The sequence below is a fragment of the Paramacrobiotus metropolitanus genome, unplaced genomic scaffold, assembly GCF_019649055.1.
Source record: "Paramacrobiotus metropolitanus isolate TYO unplaced genomic scaffold, Prichtersi_v1.0 Parri_scaffold0000022, whole genome shotgun sequence".
NCBI lineage: Eukaryota > Metazoa > Tardigrada > Eutardigrada > Parachela > Macrobiotidae > Paramacrobiotus > Paramacrobiotus metropolitanus.
Window position 1 is genome coordinate 619,603 of NW_026570242.1, and position 22,843 is coordinate 642,445.

At 54.3% G+C, this 22,843-nt stretch overlaps 1 protein-coding gene across 10 annotated transcripts in view; it reads left to right on the forward strand.

Moving 5' to 3' along the window:
* LOC129586976 (uncharacterized) overlaps nucleotides 1-22,843 on the forward strand; it is a 73,166-nt gene that overhangs the window by 18,610 nt on the left and 31,713 nt on the right. For all 10 annotated transcript variants that reach the window (XM_055480542.1, XM_055480544.1, XM_055480546.1 and 7 more), the window contains one exon: nucleotides 585-862. In XM_055480542.1, the coding sequence (XP_055336517.1) occupies nucleotides 585-862 (278 nt within the window). The remainder of the gene's footprint in view (nucleotides 1-584; nucleotides 863-22,843) is intronic.

A 22,843-nucleotide genomic window follows, 5' to 3' on the forward strand; every position in this document is an offset into this window, starting at 1 on the left:
GCACCTACTCACCCAGTCTAAGCCAGAACTCGTCATCTGGTTGAACGCCTTGCTTTCCGCACACATCGGCAACCTGCTCGGTGACCACGAGCTAAAGATTAGCATCGGCCTCCATCTCGGCGCCACGATCTGTGTACCTCATGACTGCGTCAAATGCCACAAACCCGTGAACGGTTACGGGAACCGCGGGCTGGCTTGCGCCTTTTCTGCCGGAAGGCATCCGCGTCACGGAGGGTTAAACAGCTTAAATAGCATATTTAGTAAAAGTTTTGTGTCTGCCGGTGTCCCAAAAAATCTAAGAAACCAAAGAAACAAAAACATAAGAAAAATCTAAAAAACCTAAGAAACAAGAAAAAACTCACAACATTCCAGGAACCCTGTGAGCAAACTAAGAATAATGCTAGAACCAGTTTTTATTGGGCAGAATCAGAGTTTTGGTTCAAAGAAATTGCGGTCCGAGTTAGACTCTGGGCCGTCGGAAGTCCCTAGTCATTAAAAGAGTAATGCGCAACTACGATATACTGTTCAATATATCTGAGAAGGGTTCTTTTAGGCCCATCGATCGACTACTTTGTTTTTTGCAGCTGTCATGTGATTGTGAGATCGGGATGTCAAGATGAAGTAAACCCCAATCAGCGACTAGTAAGAACCGCCGAATGCTTGGGCTGCCAAATCCGATACTGGAGCGTTTATGCGATAAGAACGTCAAAACAGCCAAGCACCAGAGCTCAGCACTCCGAAGATGGGACGGGAGTGGTATTCAACTGGGAAAGTGGGTGTATGAAAAGCCGGAATGATACGCTATTGATTGTTAAACCGGGATCATTAGCACCAGGAGTAAAATACATATTCCAACACGTCGGTGAGTTTTGTTAAATCCAAATGGAGCATTCCCATAATTAGCACAACAATGTGTCAGATATGACACAGAAGCAGGAAGAAAATGGGAGCAAAGTATGCCTTTTTTGTGTAACAATAAAGCAACCACAAACAAACACAGAAAAAGCCAATGCGGCATATGCTGTGGAAAGTAGCTGCAAGCGCGCAAGTCAGAATCGTGATAATGATGCAGCGTGCTGCAGGTATGCAACAGCTGATGCCGTAAAGCATGGAATCGCTCGTAAGCGCTGGGCTACGCCCCCAAGAGTGCAGAAATGCGCTGATTGGTCAGCGTAGACAAAGTATACGCTGAGTGAGCAGCGTAATAGCGCGGCACGAATGGCGTTGCCATGTGCGGGCGGGCGACAGAGAAAGCCACAAGAGGTGTCTACCGCCTCGAGTGAGCGGTCTCTGACATGCCTCTGGGCGGGAGTGGGAGCTCCTGCGAGCACCTTCCGACTCTGCCCCTGGCCAACCCGGTAGGGTGCCAGGATCCGATACCCAGTAGGGCCGGATGCCACTTTGTCTCTAAACCCGGTAGGGTCGCTTCCTCCAGACCCGCGGTGCAGTGCACCGAACGGCCGAAATCTGGAGTGCACTCTGGTTGCAGGGGGTTCCAGTGTGGTTGAAGGCTTGCTTTGGTCGAACAAGTAAAAAAATAAAGTTTATAAGGCTCATTGGTTAAACATTGAAATAGAAAAATCACAATTTCAGTGAGAATTAAAGTAAAGATCATAGTTAGAGATCCCAAAGCCAATTCCTTTGGTTAATGGCTAAACAAAAACATCAATTTCTTTGGTTAATAAAGTCTAAAAAAACCAGGTTTGGTTAAAAAACTAGACGAAAAATGGCTTATTCCGGCTAGGGTTACCACAGGGCCGCTTTTGTCCACACGGGTCCTAGTCAACGGTCCGCTTTATCCGATAGGATTGTTCTGGTCCTGTAGATCCGGGGCGACGGTTCCCAGAGATGTCCACAAGAGTCCAGCGAAGTAAATCCAGCGGTGCGGTATATGGAAGGCACGGTTGCATGCGCAAGGACAGGTTGTCCCCTTCCTGGTTCAATATGGTGGACCAAGCCCGTTTGGGCGGTCCATGTAGGGCCAGAGTGATGCCTCTGGACAGGAGAGGTGCTCCTGTGACCAAAATAGTATGCTTGGACGTATTCCGTTTGGATGGCCCATATGGGTCTCTAACTTGGACCGGTTTCTAACTAACTTGGCCTTGCATGCCAGTTTGGTCATGCGCCTAGGTCCAAAAATTTTTTAAGTCCAGGAGGGCCATAATGGAAAAATTTTTAAGTCCCAGGACCGAGGTGGTATGATGGACCAAACCCGTTGGGCGGTCCAAACTCGGCCTCTGACATGCTCTGGGCCGGGATACAGGGTTCCGGAATGGCAAGGCCTTGCTTCTGGCCTTTGCTGGGGTGTGGGTCCTGTGTAACCGGTTTTGGCTCTCCGATGTGGACTTAGTCGTTTTTTGATAGGCCACGTCGTTGGACGGGCCAAAAGACTTATTCGATTTTCGGTGGGCCACGTCGTTGGACGGGCCAAAAGACTTAGTCGATTTTTCGACTGTCCAAGGTTGATGGCGAGCCAAAAGGACTTCGTCGTTTTTTCGACGGTCCGAAGTTGCAGACTGGTTTAGTCTGGTCCGCCTCACTGGCCGTGGGCCATGAGTTAACTACCATGTCAGATATGACGGGTAAGTTTCCCTGAGACCGTGGCCATAACAAAATTAAGTGGCGTCTGACGAAAACATCAGGTTAGCCGGGCCAAACTCCAAAAATTAAATTGTGGGCGCCGGTAGGCGTTTTCCACAAAGGAGTCGGTCTGCTGACTAGAAGCATCCTCGTTTGGCCTCGGGGCGGTGCATCTTTGAATGGGCCTCTGGGCGGTCCGTGGCGAGGATGTCGGAAATGGCATCCAAAAATGGGTGTACCACAACTTCTATGTGGCTCCCGTACTCACTTGTCCCAGTTGCTTGGTATGGCAACTAAACTCGTGAGCCGCATATGGTCCGTTAGGCACCTAGCGGGCCTGGTCCAACTTCTATGGGCCAGGACGTGTCCACGGCTTGTCGCAACTTCTATGCGGGCCGCCGCCACCTTCTGGGCGCTGAATCTCTTCCATGCCGGTGAACCAGGCCTTGCGCCAAGTTCGGTCCGGTGGACTCCGTCGGATGGTCTGGGATGGCCGAGCCAAATTCATGGTCCCAGCCGCTAAGCCAGAGCCTATCCGGAGAATCCGGTTAAGATCCAGGGATTAAGGTCCGGTGGGGTAGACGATACATGGCCGTAAGCCACGTTTGTTGGGCGAGGGTAACAGCCGTTGGATTGTACCCATTGTGGTGTTCAAATCCGGTTCAGCCGATGTTGGTCCCTTTTCAGGGCCAACATGCAGGAATGGCCGTTGGCCTATCCCTGCCCTCCTTGTCCGGCTTGGTCGGCGTCGCCCAACCCCGGGTTGAGTGGGTCAACGACGCTTTCCTCCATGTCCGCCAATTCCTGTTCGGTCAGGTTAGCTTGTTGTTGGCTGCAGGTGCTGGTCGGCTGGACTTCTAGGCCTGACTGTTCGGCCTGAGTCTGGACGTGTGCGGACGATCCTGTTGAGGATCGCTGGGTGCGAAACTTTGTTGGAAGTTTCCGCGTTGCCGTTCGGTTAACGAACGCTTCCGCTCCGTCGTCGAAGTCCGTTGGATGTCGATAGCGGTAATCAGTGGCGCGTCTCCTAAAGACATTCAGGGCGTTTTGGATTTTGACTCCCGCTTCGATTTCATGGATTTGGTTTCCAAGGAGGGCCACTTAAATCAGTAGTCGAGGGATGATCTTCCCCTGCCGATAGGCAACTTCAAGTTCCCAGTGGCACCGTAGGTGTCCCAATCTGGCGGCAAAGATGCGTATCATCATGCCGTTGTACGAGTAAGCGTACGTTCCTGGGACATCCTTGTGACCAGCCGGCTTGCATGGGATTTCCATGGCGGCTCTTGCTGCTGCAATTATGAAGCTGGCATTTGCGTCCGGTAGGACAAACTGGGCCAGGTATTTGACGACGTCAAGTTGGTCGTCCTTAATGTGCAACTGGCACAAGTCGTTCCAGTCCGGTCTGGTGATGGGCTGTCCAAGTAAGTTCACGTCCGTGATGCTCGATAGAGCATTGTCACGGACCATAGGGTAACCCTCACGGTTTTCAGTGTCTTCCGCCATGCTAAAAGCACGGGGCCACTCCTTTTTCTGCATCTCCATTTCGAGTCCGGACCGGACGACGAACATTTGCAAGTTCTGGACCATGGCATCCACTTGGGCCCATCGATCCCTAGGGTATGGGATAGCGCCCATGATGTAGTCCGTCACCTCCCGATGGGGACGTGGCCGGATATTGATGCCCTGGTCCTCAGCGTGTTTATACGGGTCAAAGTCCGTGGCACTAACGCTTGCGTCTTGTCGGGCCGGTAGGTCCGATGACAGCGGTGCGGACTCAGTTTCCATAGGTATCTGGATGCTGATGTTGTGAGCCACCGAGCTGACGCTTCGTTCTGGTCGCTTGGTGGTCTGGGCGACAACCAGGCTGGATTCTGCCTCGTTCCGTTTTCCGGGTGATGTGCGCGTTTGGCGCTCCTCGTGCTGGCTACGACTTTGGCGGCCAGTTTGGTCCTGGTTGCGACTCTGGATCTGGTGACGCAAGTCACCGGGGTTCCGCGGTAGCGGTGCCAGTGGCGCGTGCTGCTCAGTACGCGCTGGCTGGTATTGGCCTTTCAAGGCGTCCAACAGTCCACCTTCCATCAGCTGCCTGGCCACCTGGTCAACCATGGCTTTATGGATGTTTTCCAGGATCTGGTTATACTCCAAGGTATGGGCAGCTCGTATCCGTATGATCGAGAGCCTGATGATGGCCGCTGTGGGTGTGGCTGGTGTGCGTAATTGCTCGGGGCGGCCGTTGGGCCACGCCCTGAGGACTGGTCAGATCCCGAGTTGCGGGATCGACGTTCCCGGTTCCGTTCCTCCTTCCGTTCTCGAGCCGATTGGCTGAGTGGAGGAATCTGAATTCCGGTGCTGCTCCAGCCAGGTTGTCGGGCACCACTGCGTTGCATGTAGAAATCGTAGATCTTTATCTGCTCGTGGTCCCTCAGTAGGGGGAACAGGTGGCTTCCATCACGGCCGGTCATGTGGCAATATGCGTCGAAGTTGCCTCTTACCACTTCTAAGTAGAAGCATTAGGCTCTGTCACTCTCGTCGCGAAAGCCCGGCCGCAGGTGGTATGCGCAGGGGAACAATTCCCGTGGGGCGTTGTCCCGGCGGTTTTGGTCTCCGCTATTGCGTCTGCAGTCCGAGCATCGCGGCTCATACTTCTGCTGTAGTGTAAGTCCCATTCTCTGTGGTAACAGAAATGAAACTTGCAGAATGGGGTTAAGTCCACTTTTATGACAGGTCTCTATGATAAATGCCCCATGTTTTTACGTCCCTATAGTTTTACATGTTATTTGTTAACTAGGCTTTTCTTGCCCGGTGAATTATATCGGGATCACCCCCTAGACCCTATGCAAATTCTACGCTTAGGTCACTGATGGTAGGTACGCCGCTTCTTCTTGGACTTGGTTGAGGCCAAGGTGGCGGGTCCAGTGGGACGAGGGCCATAGCGATCTGGTTGGTTATTCTTCATCTTATACCGCTGCTGGGCTTCTGGCTCATCAACGGTTTGCTCGAGCCAGCCCTCGCGCAGCATCTTTTTTACAACATATCGCACGTCCTCGCTAAGGTAGTACAACCCGTTGGGGCGACTAGGGGATATTCGTTCCCGTCACTTAGCTGAGGATCGTACGTCGAGAGTTGTACGTCATATTGTCCAAGGAGTTCCATTTCTGGATAAGCTGGAAGGCCAAGCCTCCTTTAGCAAGGGTTGTACCCGTTTGGGACAACGCCTTTAAGGCTGCCTTGATGTATGCCCACGTCTCGTCCGTATTGGAGATCTTTGGCTTCTTTGAAGGATCTCCGCCGGGCCATTTCCTCGCCACTGTGGTTCTTGGTGGCGGCACATAGTCTATGCGCGGTTTGGCCGGGCATGGGTCAGGCAAAGTCCACTGGATCTCACCGTCGTTTGACTCTGGTGAGGTGGAGTCTCGCACTCTTTCCCGTTGGGGCGGTGCACCGCTTCCACTTGGCTCAGCGTCTTCTATGCTGGCCGGACTTTGTCAACTGGCGCCTTCTGCGCCGCCCTGGTCCTCCATATCCTGGTCACCGTTAAGTGGCTGATTTTCATCACCAGGTGGGATTTCCATGTCATGGTCCGGTGGGACGTTCATGGTCAATTTACCAGGGCTCTGGTCAACGTCATCATCCGAGTCGGACTTTTGGGATTCCAAAGTTTGGTCCTGGTCCGGCTCTACTTCTTGTTCCTCCTCCGAGTCCTCCGGTTCGGAGTCCTCGGAGTCCGATACATCGTGGCCCAATGGCGGTGGTTTTGCTCATTCCGCTTTGTAGCCGTGGCCTTTGTGGCCGTGGTCTTTCGACTCTTGGTGGATGTGGTTGATGGGGCCGGTGAAGAGGGTCTGGACTGGCCAGCTGCGTTAGGCAGTGACACAGTGTCCCTTGGCACGGGTCGGATTCCGGCCGCGCGCATTTCTTCTTCAGCTTCTTGCCGTGCGGCCTTCTCTCCTCGTGACCGATGGTCGAGGGGGCTTTTCGGCTGGCAAGTTCTTTGGACCCGGCAGTTTGGCCTCTTGGGAGATTAAGTAAGCCTCCTTGGCCCTGCCGGTCAGCTTGTCCTTTGGCGGTCCAGCTGCTTTCTTTCGGTCCGGATCCCATCTTGTGTCTATGTCGTGTGACACGTACAGAGACCGTTGGATCTTCTGTGGGATGAATCCCGGAATGGTGAAGCGAATTGGTTCCGCCCTATGTGCGTTGGTTGTTTCCAGGGTTCCTTCCCTGACCAGCGCAATTAGCTCATCAGCCAATCTGGTGATAAGTTTGTCCAGGTTCTCCTCCCCATAGTAGTAGAGAGCGTTAAGTGTCCTGGCAATATCGGTCAAATTGGACCCTCTTGGGTTATGCAGGTAAGCGATGGTCCTGCATATTTGATGAAAAGGGAAGTCCCGGGTACGAGAAAGTCCTGCTGGCCGGTGGGCCACATGCAGCTCCATCATGCTGGTCCAATCACGGTGTGTGCGAACCAGAAGTCCCATGTCCAGGATACGTGATACCATCCGCCGCATAAAGGGTGCCGTTAGTACACGGTCCGCTGGCGGTAGGCCTTCGTACTCTTCCCTGTATTTCATACGGGATCTGAGGACACAGACGAGGCACTGGTACATGTCTCGTCCCGTTGCGCGCCTCATGGCCTTGGCGGCTGCCACAGTTAGTCGCACATAGTGATCCGCTGGGACCTTTATGTGTGTGGCCTCCGGTCCACGATCCGGTAGCTCGGCCTCATCGTCCCAGGGCGAGGGAAGCATCACTTCTTCTGAGGGCGGTTCCGTTCCGAAGCGAGGTTCATGCTCTTCGTCCCGCCGTGAGCGATTTAGTGTGGGCTCCGCTGGTTTATCTGGGCTGTCCGATAGGACTTGTACGACTTCATCGCCTGACAGCCGCTTTTCAAGCTGGGCGATCTTGGCCTCTTGACTTTTCTTGTCCTTGGCCGCTTGTTTCTTTTGGCGGTTCCTTTCGGCCTCTGGATTCTGAGTTGGCCGTGGTGTGGCCGCCTGACTTCCACTCGGTTGAGGGGAGTTTGGACGAGTGACCGGTTTGGCCCTCGGTTGAGGAGAAGTTGGGCGAGAGGCCGGTTTGACTCTCTCTGGATTTTTAGCTTTCCTTGGCTGCTTACTCCGTTGGGAATTAGCTGAGTGGATCACACCCATACCAAGTGCAAAGTTCTCCATTGTCCCTGTTGCAGGGAAGGGTACTGGACGGCCGAAAGGTATGTCGTCGAGGCTGGCAGGCATGTTCGTCAGTATTATCGGAGCAGCTGCCGTTGGCCCTGTTCCGGACTGGCTTTGGCCTGCCGATTCTTATGCCGACGAAATGGCCTTCGGTGGCTCCTCCTGTTGGACCACTTCTGGCTGTACAGCCACAGGTCCGGACGGAGAAGTATCCATTGGTTCTGAAGCTGCTGTTGGCTGCGTCTTTAGCGGTACCACAATAAGTGGGGCGCTTGACGACAGGGCTTCAGCCATCATTGGGTCTTGCTCCAATGGGGGAAAGGCCCTTTGGTTGCGACGGGTCCGGTAATCTTTTACCATTCGGTAAACTAATGGCGCGAGCATCTCGGATAACATGTCATATTCTTCCATGTTATTCTGCTCCTTCGCCTCCCGTCTCTTTGTGAGCAGGAACCGATATCGCCGTCGCTCATTTTGGTCTGCATGGATGTATAAGTGTCTCTGCTCGGTAGGAGTGAGGGCACTCATGGGCATCAGGGCCTTGTCGGCTTCCACTTCTTGGTCCGAGACAGCCGGAGTTATCTGCACCGTCATTCTGGCCGATTCTGCGACCACTGGTGCAGGAGTCCTGACCGTGACCGTTACTGGCTCGAGTGATGAACCTGCAGACACCGTAGGTGCTGCGATTCGTTCCACGGTAATGGTCATGGTTGGCTGCTGAGGAGGTGTGGTGTCCATCCTCTCTTTGGTCGGGGACTTGCCTGGCCGGCTCGGTGTGAACCTGGCAGGCGCCGGTTCGATGGCCGGCATGCTGGGCATTCGCGCCGGAGTTGATGTGGCGCGTCCAGGAGAAGTCCTTTTTGATGGAGATCGACTTCGGCGTGGCGATTCCTTCGTTGAAGGTGGCCGGACCTGGCTGGTCTCATATAACGCCCTTTGGACGTTTTCGTCCAAGTCTTCTTCAATCTCCGACTCCTCGCTGGATGAGACGCCCCAAAAGGCCGCAGGCAGTTGAGGACGTTCGTCCTCGCTTCCTGCCTCTTCCGGTGGAAGTTCGTCTTCCACTGGCTGGCCTGGTCGTGGGCGCGGTTCAACTGTCCATGCCCTTGGGTTAATGTGTGGGCCCCGTATATAGATGGCATGCTCGATGATTTCGCTAAGCAGCTTGCGTAGGCGAAGGCTCTTACTCCGCATGGCCATCAATTTTCTGATGAGGATTGTCCGTTCTTGGACCATCAATTGACAACCTCGGTTGGTGCGGTCAATTTCGCGGTCCGTTAATGTGGGATCGCCGGCGCGTAGTCGCTGGCGCATATCCTCCTCAGTCAAGTTTAAGCGAAGATCAACTTCTATGATCTCGCTTACAGCTCGGTTATGCGGGTCATCCCATGACTCCGTTTGAGTCAATCGGATGCGATGCCTCGTTGGAGGTTCGTCCCGCAATGGCTGAGTGGTTCCTGACGGAATTACTGGTGCTTCCGGTGGGGAGAGCACGTGTTCCTTGCCAGGAAAGTTCTTCGGCGGCGACTTCTTCTTGGCCGGTAGGCCACGAAGTGTCAAAGTCGGTGGTTCCGCCTTCTTCGGTTTAAGTATGGACGGGCCAGGCCTGGTAGGGCCGGGGACGTCTAAGTCCTTTGGTTTGCCACTCCACTCTGGTAGAGCAGGCCTTGTTGGTCGGTTAAGTTCAAGGTTTTCACGCGGTCCTCTCCAAGATGGGAGTGACCGCTGCGAAGGAGGCTCTTCGGCTTCTGGAGGAGTCCTCTTCTTTGTTTTGAACCTGGGCGATTGTGGACCACTTGTTGTGGCAGGAGTGGCTAGTTCTGGCCTTCCTCCTGTCGATTTCCTGTCCGTTGGTCGGACAATAAGGGTTCCACTTGATGTGTCGCCTTCAATTGGCTTCGGCGTGGGCTGTGATGACACCGTTGGTGCATCGCCAGCCATTGGACTTGTCAGTTCACCCGCCGGTTGGACTGGTGTTGACTCCAATTCAGCCGGCTTTTCCGGCGAGACCTCGAAGGTTTTGTCGAGCAAGCTCACGTCCATTTCGACGTCCTGCGGTGGAATTTCGATACTGCTGTCCGCTGTAGCGGGTCCAGCCGTGTCCACCGGTTGGCTTGATGTTGGACCAGGCATCGTTAGGGCCTGGGCCGGTTCAGCTGGAATTGGTTGTCCAACTGATGATGAGGCGACCGGTTCGTATGTCAGGGCCAAAGGTGCTGGCGCGGACACTGGTGATGGTCGCCACTCATCTACTGGGTCGAAGTCACTGGGACGTGCCGTCGTTAACGGGCCAGGTCGTTGGACCTTCCAGTAATCTTCGATGAATGTACGGAGCCACCTCGTAGTGTGCTCGACAACAACTAACGAGTCGCCGGTAGGCATCGTGTTGTTCGGTGTAAGTTCCCTGAGCAAAGCTACCCGTTGGGATAAGCTTTGCTGCTGTTGGGTCAACCTGACCGTTTCTGGGTCAAACGGTCTGAGGTCTCTTATGCTGTCGAACAGGCGGCGATAGATATCTTCGGCGTCTTGAATCAGGTGCCGTTGCCTCAACATTTGAGGTACTGTCATCTGCATTGGCCCCGTGTCAGCTTCGCGTAACCGTTGGTCCGCTGCTGCTTGATCTTCGTCCCATTGTTGACGTAAAGTCCGAGGGGCCGGTTGATTGACGTTGGTCGGTTGGTTTAGTATCGGGAAGTCGTCCGCATAAGCCGGTCTGCCTTGCGTGACGTTGCTCCTCATGATCCATTCCAGGCGTTCCGCTATTTCTGGTGGCGGCGCCAGTGAGGTTGGTCTAGGGTGAACCGGTCGTTCTGGCGCGACCATGTGGTCAGGCGGAGCTGTTAATCCTGGAACTGGGATTGGATCTGGCATGTCGAGCCAGTCGATGTCGCTGTCGGTTTCTGTATCCGACGCGCTGGCTGGTCGACTAAATGCCGGTCCGGCTGCAAACCGTTCTGCCGAGATCCGCATGATTCTCAAGAACCGGGTCCTCAATTCTTCCGCCGGTTGGCGTGTTGAGGATTGTGTCGGTGTGAGAAGTCCGGTTTGTCCTACGCGTGTTGGCTGCCCCGGTCGAGGTTGGGGCAACACGCGCCTAAGTGCTTCGTCGATCAGGCCAAGCTGGTACTGCCGGTTACGGAAATCGCGCAATGCTGGCGCGTCGTTGGCCATGTTTAATGGCTTATCCATAAACCGCAGCATGGCCCGTCGGATCCTGGTTATGTATTCCAGGACGCGTTGGAATTCTAAGTCCAACGCGACTTTTCTCCGTAGAGTGGCGATGTCCACTGCTTTCAGACTACTGATGGCTTTACGGATTTCCTCTTCCAGGATTTCCGCAGCATGAAGTTAGCGCTCCAGAGGCGGTATATCTGGATAAGCCCTCAGGTCATACGGAGAAGATGCTGGTTCTCGCGGTTCCATACCAGTGGCTGTCAGCATTGCCTCGTCGGTAGACGTAGGCTGGGCCACTGGTGGCGCGGGAGATTCCCCTGTCGTAGTGGTAACTACGACTGTTGGGTTCAGTGGGGGAAGTGGTGCTGATGGTGCTGGTGGCGGACGTGTTGGTGCTGCGGATCCTTCGGTCCTCAGCTGTCTTTCCGTCCGATACTGTTCCAGCTGGTCCCTCAGCCTGCGAGATGCCGCCAGCAATGCCTGACCGGTTTGGTCATGCAAGGGAGCCTTTTTGAGCCTGGTGGGTCGCAATTTCCTCGCTAAGTTCATGAGCGAGTCGCCGAAATTCGTCTTGATCGAGAATGATGCGCTGGGCCAACTCACGGTAGTGAGGGCTGCGCCTGTCCAATTCTCGCATCATGGCCTCCAATTCTTGAATGGCATTCTCTACTTCCTTCAGATTGTCCTGAAGTTGGTAGAGTGGAGTCCGGCCGTCAGCCAAAGGTTCGATAGGGGATTCAATCCTCATTGGCGGGGTAATTGAATCCACCTGGACGTCCCCTTCATCTTCCTCTTCGTCTGGCATTGGCGACGATACAGGTTCTGTCGGTGGGACAGTCTGGTCCCGCCCGGCCAACACTGGGTTCAGTGCTGGCCCTGCCACTAGTTCCGGTTCGGCTAGGCCAAGTTGGGCCGCCAATTCTGGTGGAACTTCTTTTTGCCGGTTGTAAACTGTAAGTCGTCCGTCCACAAATACCCGTAATGGGTAATCACGTGACCCGTCGGGCCGTGATGTGCTTGGCTGGGTTTCCGGCGGCGCTGGAGTTGCGTACGCTTCCGGGCGCGCTCGTGGAGGTTCAATGGACGAGTCAGACGGCGCCTGGCCCGTAGGGTCAGGTTGTGCCGCTGAAGGTGGGCTATACGGCGGTGGGCCGTATGCTCCATATCCGCCATAAGGCGGTGGATATCCATAAGGTCCTGGCGGATACATCCACGGTGGTGGGTATCGCCATGGGTTTGGATCCGGCTGCGGCTGGTTTGAAGATCCAGGCGCAGGATACGGTGGATATCCATAATGTGGATTATAGTATGGCGGCGGGGTGTACTGTGGCCGCAGTCCAGTATGGACCGGCGTAGTCGTGACCGTTGGCCAGACTGCCGCAGTTGTAAACACCGGCTGACTTGCCGTAGTGGTCGGTAAGCCACCATACATGGTTGAGGTGGGCCGGTGCGACCGTGAGGATAACGTCGGACCGTTTGGCCCGACGTAGAGCTTGGCTGGCTGTCGGCTACTGCTGCGTTGACCAAGAGTCCGGTATCGTCAGAGAATGTCCCTGGCGGCCAGTATTGCGGCGGAATGGCTCGAGGTGGCAGAGGCTGGGACCGCGGGAACGGCGTGTCGGCCCGTGAACTGGGGCCGACTGACGTAGTTGCCAGCTGCTCAGCAGTTAGGTTAGCTCTGATATTCGGTACCTGTACACTCGGAGGCCGGTTAGACGACCGAGTGGAAGATCCGCCCGACCGGGATTCCGGTCGTGAATATGGGTGTGTACGGTTACTGCGGTCGGAGTCATCAGAGCGATCGGTGCGTCGGCGTCCTTCCATTGTTGAATGGGGCGCTGTCACGAGACGAATCACGCGGTGTTAGACTCCTACCTACTAAGTTAGTTCATTGTACGGCTAGCTAATTCTAAGCTACCATATCCGTTATCGGACTAAGTAAAGCTACTTCTAAGCTACTGGTCATTTAGAGTTAGGTTAATTAGGTTAGTTAATTTTGGTAGCAGATCACGGAGACGATCGTGGGACTTTAAGGTTAGTTAGACTAATTCTAAGTCTACTATGTCAGATATTATTTAATGTCATTCTGTCCAGCCTTATCAACCGCCTTGTCCAGTACGTCCGGTGGGACTGTACTGGACTTGTCCGATACGTCCGGTGGGACTGTATTGGATGTAATGACTTTCTCTGATTTTTCCCGTCCCGTGGTTATGCGGGTGAGTAAGTCTTTATCCGCCTCATCTACAGCAACTACGTCCTCTTCTAGGACTTGCTGGGCCGTAAGGGTTGCCTTAGGCTTCTTGGACGTCTTTGGTCTTTTGGACTTCTCCTTGGGCGCCGGGGCCACTTTTGGCTCTTCTGGCACCGCAGGCTTGTCCGTAACGGATGTCCCTTTTGCTGGTTCCGCCGGGGCCAAAGTTGGGTCAATGACGTCTAATGGCTGGTTTTGAAGCTTGGCCAGCGCCGGTGTCTCGAAATCCGGTTTGGCCTTTCGAGGTCGGCCTGGGCCAGGCTTCACTTTTACTGCTGGGTCCGAAGTCTTTGGGTCAGGTGGGCCATTGCCTGGGATCTGCAAAGTCTTTTGCTGCTCCGCCACAAGTTTCTTGGACGGGCCCTTTCCGGGCTTCTGCTTTCTCAGCAGCTTCTCCAGTTCACTCTGGGCATGTGGGAGCTCTGCGTTTTGCCCCGGCTCTGCCTTGTTAGTGCACCTTCCCAACTCTGTACCTTCCGGTTCGGCGTCGCCGCCCTTCTTTTTAGTTGAGCGAGCTATTCTGCGAGTTGGGCCGTCCGGATTAAGGTATGGCTTTAGGCGATCGACACATACGGTGTGTTCCACACCGGTGTCCCGCTCTCGGATCCAGTAAGTGTTCGGCTTGGGTATGCCGATGACAATGTAGACGCCTTCAAACTTGTTTGGGTTGGTCGGGTCGTCTACCATGTTCTTCAGGGTGACCAAGTCCCGCTTCTTGAACTCGGCCTGCGACTTCTTTTTGTTGTAGATGGCGGCGTCCCTCAGGAACCCTTCTTCAATTCGCGTTTTCGCTATTTCATGCGCCCGGTTCAGGCGCTGCTGCATCTTCTGGACATAACGTTCGTTAGTCGTAAAAGTTTCTGGGACGTTGGTCCCAGCGAGGACGTCTTGTGGTATGGTCATTTCTCGGCCATATAGCATGTGGTATGGCGAGAATCCAGTGGTTGCGTGGACGGCACGGTTCATGCCGGAAATCACGTAAGGTAGGGCCCTGTGCCAACGATGTTCGTCGCCGGCGCCGCCAAAGTTACGAATTCCGTCGCAGATTATCTGCATCTGGCGTTTGACTTGGCCTTGGACCTCCGGATGATAAGCGGATCCGAAGGCTGCTCGATGCCGAAGATTTTCGCCACTTTGGCGAAAGATTTTGCCGTAAAATGCGTTCCCCGGTCGGAGTGCATTGTATGTGGCATGCCGTACTTTAGTACGACCTCTTCGACAAAGAACTTCTCGAATTCCTTGGCCGAATTTGTCTTGGTCGGCCGAGCTATGGTGAATTTCGTCATTTGGTCGACCACCACAGCGATGTACCGGTATTTCTTTGTTTGGGTCACCGGTAGAGGTCCTTTGAAGTCAGCAAAGACGCGGTACCAAGGCGCAACAGCTTCGGTCGGCTGCAGCTTACCGTAGGTAGCTCGACGCGGTACTTTGCCGAAAATACACGTCTGACATCGATCGATGTAGTCGTGAATATCGCAGCTCATGCGGTCCCAGTAGTACCTGAGTTTGGCTGCTTCAATCGTCTTGCGGTATCCAAAATGGTTCCCTGTTTTTCCGTCGTTGAGGGACTGGATAATGTTTTTCCGCATAAACAGAGGGACGACGAAACTCCTTTCGAGCTTCGCGTTGATTTCGTTGAGTCGATAGAGCACACCTTTGTCCATTTGATAGTGTTCGGGTAATTTGGACCTCTTATCCATTTCGCTTTGATGTTCCAACTCATGGATTTTCTTGGCCAGAGTTGGATCACGATGTTGCATCCGTCGCAGCTCTTGCGCGGTGCGGTGCGTGACTTTTTCTGGACACGGTGGGACTTCGGGCTCTGGCTCTCAGGGTGAGGGTGCCGGTACATTGATGACCCGTATGTCCGCCGTGTTAAATTCATTCCAGTCACTGATTGCGTTACAATCAGGAAGGAGAGGCTTGTCCCATTCATTTGCGGGGTCCTCGTCAGTTACTTGCAGCCTGCGCACCTTTATGATGCGTGCTGAGATCTCGTCTTTATAATCCTCGAAGTTAGGGACTTGGTCCAAGTCTTCGTGTGGGCCTTTGTCATCGTCCCGTTCGAGTGGCCATCTGGACAATGCGTCGGCGTTGTCGCAGAATGTGCCTGGCTTGTACTCAATGGTAATGTCCCGTCCCTGTACGGCGAGGGCCCATCGAGTAAGACGAGGATTGATGCCGGGCCGGTTAGACTCGCATCTGAGCAGATTGGTTAGGGCTCTGTGGTCCGTCCTTACTGTGTAAGGTCCGTGATCAATATAATGCTTAAACTTTTGGACGGCCCACACTACGGCTAAGCATTCCCATTCGGTCTCGCCGTAGTTTTTCTCAGCTCCATGTGGGACTCGGCTTGCGTAGGCATTTGGCCTCGAGTCCTGGCTGAGTATGGCTCCGATGCCAGCGCCACTTGCATCACATTCGATGGTGGTCTGCTTGGTCGCATCGAATTCGGCCAATATTGGACTTCCGTTAGGGTCTTCTTGATTTCGTTGAACTCGGCGGTGTGGCGTCAGTCCAGTCGTTCTTGACCGAACTTTCCTTCCGCAGGAGTTCGTACATCTTGGAAGTCTTCTGGGCGTAGCCCTGAATGAACTTCCGGTAATAGTTAGCGAGTCCCAGAAACGAGCGAAGTTGACGCTCGGTCTTGGGCGGTAGTTTCTCGGCGATGGCCGCCACCTTCTCGGGATCAGTATGGACACCGTCCTTGCTGAGGATGTGTCCAAGGAGTTGGAGTTTTTCCATTCCAAATTCGAACTTCGACGGTTTTATCGTGAACCCGGCATCTCTGAGGCAGAGGAGCGTGTTTCTGAACGCCTTCCTGAATTCCTCGAAAGTTTTGCCGAAGAATATCACGTCGTCAATGTATGCGAAGACGCCGCCTTGTTTGCGGGCCGGCGCCATAATCTTGTCCATTGTCATTTGGAATGTGGCTGGCCCATTGCAGACGCCTAACGGCATTCGTTTGAACCGGAACATCCCTTCTGGAGTCACGAAGGTAGTGTAGTCCATAGACGCTGGGTCCATGGGGATTTGCCAGAATCCGGACTGACAATCTACCTTGCCGTAGTAGGCGTTGCCTGCGCATTGATCCAGAAGTTCGTCTGGATTTGGCAATGGGTAGTTGTTCTTTTTGGTCACCGTGTTCAGCTTTATGTAGTTTATGCAGAACCTGGTGCCCATGGTCCCGTCGCCGTTTTTCTTTGAGGCGAGGACCACTGGGAAACTCCACGCTGCCATGACGGTTCAATGACGCCTTGGTCCAACATTTCTTGGACTTTCTTATTGATGAACTCTCGTCCCTTCCAACTCGTTCGGGTTGGGTTCATTTTAATTGGTGCAGCGTCGCCAACTTCTATGACGTGGATCACTCCTTTGACGTCGCCGTAAGGCTTTTTGGACGTCGGGAATATGGCACTGAGTTCCCATAAGTCCTGACGGAGAAGAGCGGTTTGCTCTTCGGTCAGGTGATCGCCGAAATGTGCGTTGGCGATGTGGACGCGGATTTCGCGCTCCACTTCTGGGTCTTCCTCTCCGGTTTGGAGGGAATTGATCTTGGCGTAGTCTTCGTCCGAGATTTCCTCGTATGGCTCCACTTGGCCCATGTTGACTCCTTTCCGGAGTATATGGGGCTCTTTGGAGTAGTTTGACATCAGTATGGTGAAACTATTGCCAACATGCTGGACTGGTCCGTCGAGCATGGCCAGACTCCGTTTGGTGTCTTGGCTTCCGAGGTACATAAGTTTCTGTCTTGGGTCGAAAGGAAAGTCAATGCCGACTTGGACCGGGGTGATGGACTCAGGTGGGAGTTCCACTTTTACAGTTGCCCGGACCATAGCATGGTCGTTAATGGTGCGGTACCGATTTGGGTTATTCCCTGCCACCTTTGGCCATGGTAAGGCGTCGGCATTGGGAATTGACCAATCTACGCCATCCTCCTTGATGTCTGGCTCATATACGTCGCTGTGGTACATATGGCTGACCATTGGACCTTTGTGGAGGATTTGGTCGCGTCGGGACTTATTTTGGACCTGGATCCACGCGTGTTCGCTGTTTCGAGTTTGGACCTCCGCTTCGATCGGTATGACCAAGCAGTGTGGTCGTCTCAGCGATTTAAAGTGGATTGGCCGTCCCGGGTCCATAGTCCGATAGGACCGGACCTTAATCCAGCAAGTTGAGTAGGCTGGTAAGATGTGCCGCTGATGAACGAAGACAACTTCTCTCTCCTCCTTAAGGCCGTCTATTGGACGTTCGGTCCACAGTTTGCGGATTACCGGTGCCTCGGCTCGGAGTTGGAGAATTTCTGTGTCCTCTTCGTCATCACTTGACTCCTCCGATGATTGGTTATCGGAGTCCATGTCCGGTGAGTCACTTGAGCTTTGGACGTCGGAATCGGTAGACTCGGGTTTGTCGTCCTGCTCAGGTTTTGGCTCGCCTTTGTCCTCGTTAGAGGTTGGCGCGCCGCCGGCCACTGTTAGTGCCGGTTCGGTTGAAAGATCCGTCTCCTGGATCTCTGGCGTCCCGGTTACGATTTCCTGTTTTTCAGGTTCGTCCGGTTCCGCCGTAGTGGTTGGACGGTCCCTGTTAGGGAGTGGTGAGGCTGGTCGGCCTCCTGTCCACCGTTGAGCCGAACGGGTTTGTATGGCCCGTATTACCGCTTCAACGCCGTCTCCACATATAGGACAAGTCAGTTGGACTTCCTCTGACCAAGGGTCCTGCTCGTTCTGGCTGGTGTCCCTTCGATGGCTTCCCTGTTCCGGGTGTGGGCCATCACTGAAGCGCACTTTTGTCGCTATGTGCGGTGCTGCTTCTGGCAGTGGTTCCGGTATGGTCCTAACGTTAGTCAGGCTCAGGTCATATTTTGGCCATATGCTGACAGTTAAGCCAGGATGTTGGGCCACTTGTTTTCGAAGTGTTATAACATCATCGAAAAGATCCGTGCACATCTTTTTGGAGTGCTTTCGGGGCTTCCATGTGGTACTCCCTGTATTCCCACACCAGGGCTAGACGTTCGTCCTCCCATAAAGCTCCTTCTTGAACCAAATCGTCCAGTTCTTGGGCGAATGGTCAGTATTGTTCGGCAATCTGCGCCCACGGTAGTGGTGCGCCTTTTTCTTCAAGCCAGCCCTCTTCTAGGGCAAGGATCCGGCCAGCGCGGTATTCGAGGAAATATTTCTGACCCCCGTAAACCAAGTTTTGTATCGCTGGACCAGTTTCTCCTTAATTTCTCTATCAGGCACCGGCCGTTGGCCCGGTGCCTCTGGTATCGGGATAGTCTTTACTATCCCGTGATTTGGCTTGAGTATGCCTGCACGGAATTGGGTCATGTAACGCTCGATTGCGTTATGGACGCGCAGCTCCCATATGAGGCTTTCAATGGTGTCCAGGCATTCCCAGCAGGTAGAAGGAGAACTTTTCGGGTGATCAAGCCGATTAACTCTCACTTCATCATCGGGTCCCGGTGCCTCTGGTATCGGGATAGACTTTACCGCGTCCCAAACGATTTCTTCGTTTGGCTTGAAAATAAACGTAAACTTGGAGTGGAGATAGTCACAGCCAAGTAATACGTGCACGTCCGTTAACGTCGGTTGGACGAAGAACGTGTGGTGGCTCTTGTATCCCTGCAATGTCACCGGTACGGTGCAGCAATGGGAGACCACGAAGGCGGTTTGTCCGCCGACACCAAGGATTTTGGTGTTCCGTCCTAATGGCTCCGTTTTGATGCCATTGGCGGTGCAGAATTGCTGGCTGATGAGGGAAGTCTCCGCTCCAGTGTCCAGCATGGCGAGCGTGTGGACCGGTCCAATTTGGACTTTGTGTGTCCATGGGGATTAGCGACACTGGTCCTGGATCATCAGGAGCGTACTTGGGTGCTGCGAGCTCCTGTTGGACAGACTCTTCCCGTGGTGATGTTTCCACAACCCGTAGAGTGGAGAACATGTTTTTAGTGTTCAGGAAGGTCCGTGAACTGTTAATGGTTCGCACCGTTGGTGTGGTGCCGAGGGGTCGTCCACCGGTCTATGGCCAGCAGGTGCGGGGACTTGACGCCTCAAAAGGTTCGGCTGTCCTAGAGATGGCAACGGCTCAGCCGAAGCCGTTTGAGCCGCGGCTAAGCCGGCTTCGGCTGAGCCGGCTCGACCCAAAATTGAAGCCGTAGCCGATGCTAGCCGAGCCGATTGAGCCGCTCGGAGTCTCAGCCAGCCGCGAGCCAGCCGTAAGCCGATGTCGGCTAACGGCTTGCGCATTGTGCGCGAAAATGTGTTAGAAAGTTTGATTTTAGCTCTTTTGGCCCGTTCAAAGCCGATTTAGAGACTTGAAAAATCGATGATCTTATAAAAAAGTGCTGAATTTTTGTTTCGGAGACCTTTTTTTCCTAATAAAAACTGATCAAAAACAGTTTTTGCTTAAAAGAGAACAGAAAAAAGTTCTTTTCAGTGAAAAAGTGCTTGTGTTTTCCCGCGCTAAAAAACTATCGGCTAAGCCGGCTCCGAGCCGGCTTAGCCGGCTCGCGTTCAGAGCCGAGCCGTTAGAGCCGGCTCAGGTAGGTGAGCCGATACTTTCGAGCCGGCTCACTATTTTAGCCAGCCGCAGCCAGCCGATAAGCCATTAAGCCAGCCGTTGCCATCTCTAGGCTGTCCACTCTTCGAGTGATTGATCCGACCTCACTGTCCGTATTTTCTACGGACCATCCTTCCGGTGCGCTGTCGGAGGATGTGTCTGACGCCGATTGTGGATACGTCATGTTCGTGGTGCGACGTCTCGCTTTGCCACGTGATCGGTTGGCCTTAGGGTTAGTTGAGGCTCCGAAAAACGACTTGGTCGCCAGCTGGACGACTGTCGATCTGGTCTCATTTTTTGGTCCAGGCACGATGGTCCAGGCGCGACTTCTACGCATCCTGGCATGGCCACATTTCTAGGGCCATGTGGCTTAGTCGCTGGTTTGGCGCTAAGCCTGGATCCGCCGGTAGGCTGTTGGGCCGTCGGTTTGGGATCCGTTTGGGTTAGTAACTGTACCGGGGGGTTATCTTTATCCGGCGGTTTTGGTTCCAGTCTTAGGTCGGGTGAGTTGCCGATACTCCCCGACCTTAAGCGTTCCCCGCGGTTGGGCTGGCCCGGTTAGGGCCGCCGCCGTTGCCATTTGGCTTCACCAGCTGGTCCGGTATGGGTGGTAGCGCTGGCCTTTCATTGGCTGGCGTTTGGTATCCCTGTTTTGGACCATTCTGGCGGTTGCCGCCACCCGGCCCACTTCCTGAGCCGGTGGACTGTCTTCGGCTGCCAATCCCCCCACTACCACGTTGTGGTCTGGGTTGTTTGGGTGGCACCAAGCCGAAGCGGTTAGGGTTTGCTGACCCGGTAGGGTACCCCTTAGTATAACGGCTCCGCCAATCCAAGTACCACTTTCGGTTTGGATTTTCGCCGTATGGCCTGTTTGCGTAGCCACAGCCATCGGTTGCGTGGTTTCCCCACAGGCAGTTGCTGCAAGTGATGATTCCATCTTTGGCCCATCGCTCGAACATGCGCTCGACTCTGTCGATGTACATGTCCTCCTGTTTGCGGGCCTGTTCGGGGGTTAGTGTTTGACGGTGGCCGGTTTGGCCCTCGCCACTCCCCTGGTTCCGGTTTTTTCCTCCATAGCCGCCTTGGCTTCCGCTGAAGCTGGCGTTTTGGCCTTTGGGGAAATTACCTTTTGGTCCTCCACCGCCGTTGCCCTGGCTATAGCCGAAGTTGCCCTGGTTCCGGGCCTGGCCATAACCACCACCACCGCCGTTGGGTGGTGTGGGCCCACGTTGTGGGGAGGCCAGGTTCAGAGCCGCGATAACGGCGTATGTTGCCTCTATTTGGGCTTGTGTTGGCATCAGCGTTTGTGGAGGGTAGAATGCCGGCTGTTGTGTTACGACTTGGGCCGGTGGCGTTTGTATGGCCGTACGGATGATTGATCCGCGGCCCGTCCTTCCCTCGTACTCCGGCTTTCCCATGGTGTATTGCCAGACATAGTCCCGGAATTCTGCCGGTGACTTCGGTATCCGGATATCAAGAGCGCGGCGTAGTTCTGGCTCTTTCACGTTCTCTCTCAAGAAGTGAAGGGTCATCGTATCATCCAAGCCGGCACGCGTCTGGAGTGTCAGCATGGCGTCGTAGTACTGCTCTGGGGTTTCGAACCCATGTTGGTAACACCGGCGTGTGATTTCCCCCATGGCAGTGGCCTGCTGATTATCGTCGCCGTATCGAGTGGCAAATTTTTGGAGCCACTGTTCCACTGTCCAGCCGTCTTCGTCTTCCCGATTGGCTTGGCCAGTTTACCATTCTTTTACGGGGTCTGATACGACCATGGAGATTCGGCTCATGAAGTCCGGATCTGGTTTGTTCAGATCAGACGACTGCTTACAGATCCGTCGGACCTGAGCAAGCCATCCTTTCACCATTGTTTTGTTGCCGTCGAATTTCGGCAACGCGGTGCGGACTTGAGCCTTAGCATTCGCTTTTCCCATCTCCTGGGTCATCTCCTTTATTTGCTCTCTGGTTGTGAGAGTTGGGGTGGCCGGTGGTGACGGAGCAGGTGTTAGCTGCAGTGGTATGTGCGGCACTTGCTGGGGTTGAGCCAACATTGGCTGTCCCGGTATGATCTGGATGGCCCCGTTGGACGCCATCCATCCATATGCTCCATTCGGGAGTTGGACCAGCATAGGCGCATTCTGGCCTTGGCCTGGTTGGGCTGCAGGTCCTGGTGGCGTGGCTGCTGTTGGCAGTACGCCTAGTGGTTGGGGCATGTGTTGGCCCTGGGGCACATTCTGGCCCATCTGTGGCTGAGCTTGGCCCGTTGGAGCTGCCGCCGAGATAGGAGGGCCAAATAGGCTTAGTTGGCCTACTAGTGGTTGTTGCACCGTTGGTGTACGACTTTGGCCTCCCATCTGTCCTTGCGTGGTTGGTGGTTCGAACATTGGGCTCAGCGGGTTGGTCCGGTTTGGATCCATGCCGCTGGTGTGAGCCTGGCTTGTGGCCGGATGTGGACTGAAACTGAAGTCCATGTTCGGGAATATGGACGGATACAAGGACGGATACGATGGCCTTGACCCGAAGTAACTGTGGCTGGGTGTTGCCTGACTTGGGTCAAAGCCTGCCCGCTTGACGTAGACGGGTAAGTCTGCGTTGCGGGTGTCACTATTGTCGTTGGGCCAACAGTGGCTGTTGTTGTGACCGGGATCGGTGGTGGCGGCAGCGTTACTGTCGCCGTAGACGATCCCTGGTTCACCGGGCTGGGAGGCGTGGGTATGGTTGGCCCCTTTGGGGGATCTCCAACCGATGGTCCCTCCACAGCTATAATAACGTGGTAGTTCTGCTGGTTATACACTGGCTCGCGGTAGAAGCGTTGGCCCTGCCGCAAAGCCTCGTCGACTTTTTCTTGTCGACGTTGTGTATCTGAGTCCGGAAAGGTATGGTAAGACGGTGGTTCTGCGGACAACTCGGAATTTAAATCCACGAGATGTGATTTTTCCGCATCTAAGCAGGCGTTTTCCGTGCTTAGCCTTTCCAGGTCCTCATTGAGTTCGGTTATACGTTTGGTGGCCGCCTGGTAGTCTTTAACCAGGCCGGCGTTATCGGGCTCCAATGTGATGATCCGGTCATGTTGTCCCTGGATCACCTGTTTGGCTTGTGCGAAGGCCTGCTCCAA